Raw genomic sequence first — 7,520 nt, 5'->3', positions numbered from 1 at the left:
GGTCCGGTCGTTCATTTCCAGCGACTATTCTCGTTCGTCGGCGTCGTTGGTTACTTTTTTTACGAACGATTTTTGACCAATCGATCGTTCGTCGTTCGTTCGTTGTTCATTTCCAACGATAAAAATTGGACGTGTGTACGCAGCTTAAATGAATAGAATCTAGCACAACAAAGAGCCAAAAAGGTAATACAGGGGACATCTCCCAGCAATCTGGCAAATGTCTACATCATCCAATTAGGAAATATCTTTCTAAAGTTGAAAGCACAGAGGAAGAAGCGCTAAAAGCATCGTACATCATTAGGAAATAGAGCGTTCTTGAATCTTTTATTCAGCTGAAGAGAAACCCGAAAGAATATGGCCAGCTTGATTTAGTCAACAGCTATATACCAGATATATATATATATATATATATATATATATATATATATATATATATATATAAAGAATTTCGTATGATACCAAGCATGATGTAAGCCAATCTAAAACGGAAATTATTACATTTTAAAGCACATGAACCACAAATTTATCATTTTTATGAAATTTCATGTTAAACAGGCCAATTCAGCAATCATATTCATATGCACTCCTAGGTTCTTAATTAATGTCTCCCATTTTATGGCTGGGAATACGAAAATGAACACATCTTATTTATCACAATCTATTTTACTAGGTAACAGCTCCCTGGCTAGCAGTGCTTCACCATCTGCTCTATCTCCATATCTATTTCAAATTATTAATCATCTATTCACATAAAAACCTAATTTAATGGATTCACCGAGACTTGATTTGGAATTATTTTTTTTTTCTTCATCACCTAAATGTTATAATTACAAGAAGGCGCACAACACACCCATCAAATGACTGCCACAATATACTTTGTGGAACACTTTAGCCCTGAAAGGTTGCCACTTCTTTGCTTCTTCTCTCACACCACTGGAGTTGGTAATAGTATTAAAGTGTGTATCCTGTCCAGCCTTTTTCTTTTAGTATTAGATAGAATGGGAAAGTGTTAGAACCTGTGTCAGGCTTTCACTGCTATTCCAGTCTCTGTTGAAGAGACATCTCCTCAACTTATGCCCTGCTGACATTTTGCCAGACATGAAGTAAGGGGAACTCTCCAAGAGCAAAAACAGAAAAAAAAACATTTAGTAAAGAAGCAGGGAAGGCAAGAACCTGTCAAATTTTTTTTTGGACCTGTGTCCCTGTTGCAGATTTTCCCTCACTTCCTGGCTGGGTAAACCATTCTCAGCAAAACAGAAAGTGAGGGTCAATTTCTTCAATAGGGCCCCAGAAAGAAGTAAAAACCTGTCTTACATTCCAATCATTCCTCACTGCAATTTAGAACTAGATGTTTCAGTACTCTTCCCTGTAACTGTACCCATGCTTTAATAAGGTGTATGCATAAGTCATTACTGTATAATATTTATGACATTATTATTTGTACTTTTTGTGAACCATTTATGTAAAACGTCTACTGAAGGATCAATTCATATGTGTTGTGTGGATTCTTTTTGTATTTATACAGTATAGTCTTGCTGGTAACCACTTTTATTGGCTTTGTGCTTGAAGTATAAAAAAAGAAGGTGTGCAGACCAAGTAGTAACAAAAATGGAGACTACATGAAGCCTAACCTATTTGCAAGACAGACATATTTCAGAAAATTGTAGGTAAGCAAGATGTTTGTGTGTTTGAGATTTTGAGTTTGCAAGGGCAAGTTCCTATCTCAAGTGTCTCGTTTCTACAAACAGCAAAGCATTTTTATTTGATTTGAGAGTGCAGCTTTGTAGTATTTGTATGTCTGGATGTGCTTACTGTACTATGTATGAAAATGCATAGTTCTCCCCAGAGGTTTTTAGCCGGTTGCTCCGCCCGGCTGATTTGAATACCCCGCCCAGCTCTCGGCAGCTCTCATCCTCAGATGCACGGATCTCAGGCTGCTCTGTGTCATCCATTCAGAGGATTGCTGCTGCCGATGAGCACACAGTTCAGCCTTCATGTGAAGGAGACACAGGCAGCCCCGACCCCATCTCATAGCACAAGCTCTGCCTGTGAAATGTATCCAGTGTGTATAAAGTATCCATGTCATTCTGCATCCTCACAGCTCTCTGTGTACAATCCTCCATATCTCCTAAACTCTGTCACAATGACCTGTAATTTTCAGGGTGTACAGGGGACCCTCATGGATACTAGTTATTACAATTTCAGCCCCCCAGGTTTACAGAATTTAAAGATATGGGGGTCACAAATATAAAAAGTCTGGGGTTGCTGTTTCAGAGGAAAGTGCAACTAGGAGTCCTAAATTGAAAGTGCAAATTGGGGACCCCGGAGCCACTAACATAGCAAGGAGCGTTGGGGTGGGCCCCTAAATATATACCTACCTGTCACAAACCTATACCTATGAAACTACTGTCTGCTTCTCTTCTTTGTACACCAATTTAGCGGAGGGTGGGGGTACAAAACTGAAAATATAGGTGCAAGTGGCGGGCACATTCTCCCCTTACAATCTCATTACTACAGCATCATTAGAACATAAAACACTCTGCCCATTAAAATTGGCCTCCCTGCCCTGTTACACATTCCTGTCCACTTATCTAACATTCTGAACTTCAATTGGGGAATGGGGACGTGTAAGAAACCAAAAATTTAGGTACAAGTGGGGAACATCAGTGACTAACATCCCCTAAAACTTCATCACTATGGTATCATTAGAAAATGAACTCTGCCCACTAAATGTTATTGAGGTTGAGGTACTGGAAGGTTACAGTCGTGTAACAAGGAAGTGCATTTTGATGGACAGTTTTTTTTTAATGTTGTATGTGGCAAAATACATAGAATAGAAAAATTGGATATACTAACAGGGCAGGCATTACAAAGTTGTAACAAATAATTGGGAGAAGGTAGAACATTGAAACAATAAGAGGTTACTGGATACCCATGGCATAAACAACTGGGAGCACTAAATTTGGTGTGTTTTGCCACACCCCCTTTTTTACCACCCGGCTGAAAAAAATTTCTGGGGAGAACACTGAAAATGTATGTATTAATGATTCCCCCTAACGCCTATAATGTACTCTGTACCTCGTCCCAGAGAATCATAATGTAATAAACTAAAAATAGTAGTATTAATATGCAGCGATAGGGTATCCAAGGCAGATTTCTTCTCAGTCCTCTATAAAATACACACAGGACCCATTATGCAGGATTTTGAGAACACATTGCTACAGCACCACAGCCCCGAACTGTGAACGGACTCAAGACTCACAAGTAGATAGGAGTTTAAATGGCCTTATTCAAGGTGGTAAATCAGGTATCAGTATATGTGAACAAGAAATTGCAAAATAATAGGCAAAACTTTAACTAAAACTTATTTACCTATTCCTTTCAATGTGCATGCATAGAGGTGATCAAATATACCACAATAAACTACAAATAGAAATAAATAGTAAAATGTTGACAAGGGAAGCAGTGCTTTTTCATCAGAATGTCACCCGCTTCACAGTGGATCATACAGAACCCTCAACAGATAAACGATTACAGCTTAATATGGGGAGTGGGGCCTACCCAGGTCAAATCCCATCCCACCTCAGAACTGAAGAATTTAGATGATGGTTCACTTTAGAACAATAACTGAAAATGTTACCCATTGCTGCTTATGTGACCAGAGAATAGTGCTGATATTTTAGCATCCAGATGGTAAGTAAATATTTAACTAGGTTGGCATGATATTTATGTCATGACATGTGAGCTCATTGTTTAATTTGCTAAAAAGAAGATCAGCAGTGTGCTTTCCTATAAAATCATTGTATTTATTTTTTAAAGGGTGTATTTGGAACACAAAAGGTTTTCTCACTAGGAATATAAACTGGAATAGACAAAAAAAAAAAAAATGAATGGCAGCAATATGTCATGTGGGTAATGTTTTAAAAAGAAGTAGGACATTGGAGTTGTGTGTGAGCATACATACACACTAATACTATAAACTCATTTATAAACCAATATTTGTTTTACCTAAATATGACAGTAACAAAGGGGGATCTTTATTTATACCTTGGCCACACCACTGTTCTCATGTAAAGTGAGCAACAAACTCGAGTATGCCGTACTGTTTACTAATAAAGAGTTTGTTACACACTTCACATGAGGACACAGCGCCATCTTCCAATGGCCAAAATACTGCGCAAAAGACTGTTTTAGGAGTAAGTGACCCAATACAACCAACTCAAATGTACAAAATACAATGTCAACATTACATTTAATTTTAATATACATACACACACACATACTGACTGAGCCCATTTTCAGTTTTGGTGTACCTCATTATTGTGCATTATGTCTCGCATTAATATGCTTTGCATTAAAGCAGTGTGTTATTTGATGCATCAGAACAAAAATTGAATGTGACTTTTTTTTTTGCACAACTACACACAGTGGAGCATTACTGTGCATTTCCTTAATGTGTAGGAGTAGCATTAAAAACAATTAGCGCCACTATGCACTAATGCATTTATTGAATGTTAAAGTGTGTTATAGCAACATTTAGATGTGATGATGGCTGCAATAGTTTTACCTTACCTTTATAAATAGCCAATGACAGCTCTAAGTTGTTCCTAATTTAAATTACAAACATCATCTGTGTGAATATCACAGATAAGAACAGCTGGCAAAACTCTAATTGTTCAATTTACAATAATACTTGATCTGCATCACCAGAAACATTTCTGAACTTGTGGAAAATAAACTTATCAAAAAACGAATGCAGACACTTCCAAGTACTAGTAAGCCGAAACACATGAAATGTCTATTCTTGTGTTTAAATATACTTGGTTGTAAGGTTCAATTTAATCTGATCCACAGAATGTCAGATATCAACTGAAAAAGAGTCCACAGGATATGAAACAATAGTATAAAATATAGTGACAAGAGCAAAAATACTAGCTTTATCTCTCTTTAATAAACCATATATTAGGCCTGAAACAGCCTTTCTCCTCCATCAATGAAAGGCTGTGTGATGTCAAAGGCCTTGTCTATAAAAGAGAAAGGAAAATACTGTTGCCATGGAAAGTCCACATTAGCTACTGGGTTTGTATAGGTTTAGTTACTCAGAATACATTTTTAGCATTGAAGCCTCCCCACAAAGCAATGGAAGCAGCCTACATTCAAGATAAAGTGAAGTAAAAGCAGTTCAAGAATGGCCCCTTTTCTACAAATACATATAAATTTATGAATACTAATATTTTGCAGTTCACATTATTGAACTAAGTCAAGACAAAGATCTTTGTACTATTGTTTCTGACTTTTTTTCTGAACATACCAATACCCTGGCTGTCATGCTGCTTCTTGGACATTAATGTTTTCATCCTCTCTGACCAGAATCAAGCATGCAGCAAAATAAGTCAAAGTGAAGTCAGAATCTACTGGTATTATGACACTCACCCGTCTAGTATTGTCAAGGACCTTCTGGTCTGGCTTCCCATAATTTGGGGGGTTGGCGTATGGATCATAACCTAGTTTGGCCAACATCGGAGCAATGACTGGCATGTCTCTTAAAACATCGGGAGGAATTTTCCCCACCCATTTAGACAACGCTTCCACATTAACTGGCTTGATGACTTGATCAGTGGACCTCTCCACCCTGGGGAAAAACAAACAAAATATTAAAAACTCTCATTAGGACACAAGACTGGATGTGGTCATTCATAATTAGTTTACATATACCCTGAATTTTTAATATATGAGATAAATAAATATTTTGGGCTATTTCAAAACCAAGCTAGATACTTAAGTATATGAACAAAAATTAAATGAATATTGTTAAAAAAAAAAATCAAAAAAAGCCACTGCATGCCATTATTTAAGACAGTGATCAGGTTTTCATAGAAAAGCAGAAGATTAAGCTCTTTTTAATTTTGTGCTACGGTTTCCTCAAAAATAAAACCTACCCTGAAAATAAGCCCTAGGCATGATTTTTCCAAAAATAAGCTACAAAATATATATATATATATATATATATATATATATATAAATATAAATATATTCTTATTTTCCAAAATAGGCTACTATATATATATATATATATATATTTATTTATTTATTTTTTGGACGTGAAATCTTTCCATTTAAGGCCTCTTTTATACTTGTAGTTGAAAAACACAGTATTGCCTCTGGACACCTAACTCACTGCTGATGTATGCCCAGGAATGGCAAACACCACAACAGTTAAACATGTAATTTTTTGAAATAGCACTGCAATCCACTACAGCCGCATGCAAAAAAAATAAATATTTACCAATCCCATGTCAACTGCGGGTCTGCAATGCCCCTAAAGCTATGTATACATATGCAATAATTGTCAAAAGGCTGAACGAGCGGAGAAATGTTGGAGCAGCACCCTGCTGCGCTTTCTGCCCTTCACTTTTTTCTTACTATCGTTTGTGGCTCTACCAGGATGAATCCATTAATTACGAATGCTGTACAACCACTAGATTTTCATCCAGTATCAGCCCTGAGGCTGACATGTGTACCAAGCCTAAGCAGTGTTCTCCCTAGCCCCTTTTAGCTGGGCGCACCACTCGGAACTTTTCGTTAACCCTCCAGCTGTTTTTGGGTGGCTACTGAAGAGTTGGGTCACAGCTGGTGCCACCTGCCTACAAATTCTTTCCACCCGGCTCAAAAACATTTCTGGGTTGAGCACGGCCAAGTCTTTTAAACCTAGACATGTAAGAGATTTAATAGTGTAATATTTAGGTATAATTTTAGGTAAGTCAATTACCTGTTTACAGAAGAACATTCAGTATAACTTGCCATTAGTAGTGCCTAGAAAAGATGTTTCTCTATTCTAATAAAATAAAAGCCAGTGATGGAGGGGTTAAAGGTTGTGAAAACACCATATGCATGATTCATTGACAGGATGCAATTTTCTGGAACTTTCCTGCTTTGATTATGTGATTCAAATCATCCTAATTATCAAGAAAACATCTGCTTGTGGCCTGGTCTCACAGCTTTCTTTTATTGCAATATTTGAATAAAATGACGGGAATTCATCAGACAACACAGGCAGAGACACATTTATCATGAAATCCCTTAAGGACCTATAACACTTGAGAGAAAACACATTTTTCAGCAGAGCACTTCCAAATACAACCGAAGAAAAAGTGCTTTCATCTCAGCTGTAAAAGGCGTTATCATACAGTATAGTAAATGCAGATGGAAAATTCAGAAAACAGATTTTAACAGATACCTATTTATGCTACAAAGGTGTATGCAAGGTAGTCTTTAGAGCTGTGTGACTTTTTTATTCCATAATTAATCTATTTGCTTTAAGATAAGATTAACAACTACAGTCAGAACACTTGGAAATAATAGGAAAAACAAAGTGAAAAGAGTTACAGAAGCGAAATGTGCTTTATTTAGCACTTATTTTTCCTAGAATTGCTTTTAAAGTTATCTTTAATTCCCTAATGCCTCCATAAAATGAACCTATCATTTTTATCTTACTTTACCAAATATACTCAAGTATAAAC

The 7,520-nt window shown here is 36.7% G+C and overlaps 1 protein-coding gene across 3 annotated transcripts in view; it reads right to left on the bottom strand.

Moving 5' to 3' along the window:
- The window catches only part of TPST1 (tyrosylprotein sulfotransferase 1), a 46,863-nt gene that overhangs the window by 11,063 nt on the left and 28,280 nt on the right, over nt 1-7,520 (bottom strand). For all 3 annotated transcript variants that reach the window (XM_072416179.1, XM_072416195.1, XM_072416187.1), the window contains exon 3: nt 5,434-5,632. In XM_072416179.1, coding sequence (XP_072272280.1) covers nt 5,434-5,632 — 199 coding nt within the window. The remainder of the gene's footprint in view (nt 1-5,433; nt 5,633-7,520) is intronic.

This window comes from Pyxicephalus adspersus, chromosome 1 (genome assembly GCF_032062135.1).
Source record: "Pyxicephalus adspersus chromosome 1, UCB_Pads_2.0, whole genome shotgun sequence".
Taxonomy (NCBI): domain Eukaryota; kingdom Metazoa; phylum Chordata; class Amphibia; order Anura; family Pyxicephalidae; genus Pyxicephalus; species Pyxicephalus adspersus.
This window is presented reverse-complemented; position numbering and strand designations above follow the sequence as displayed.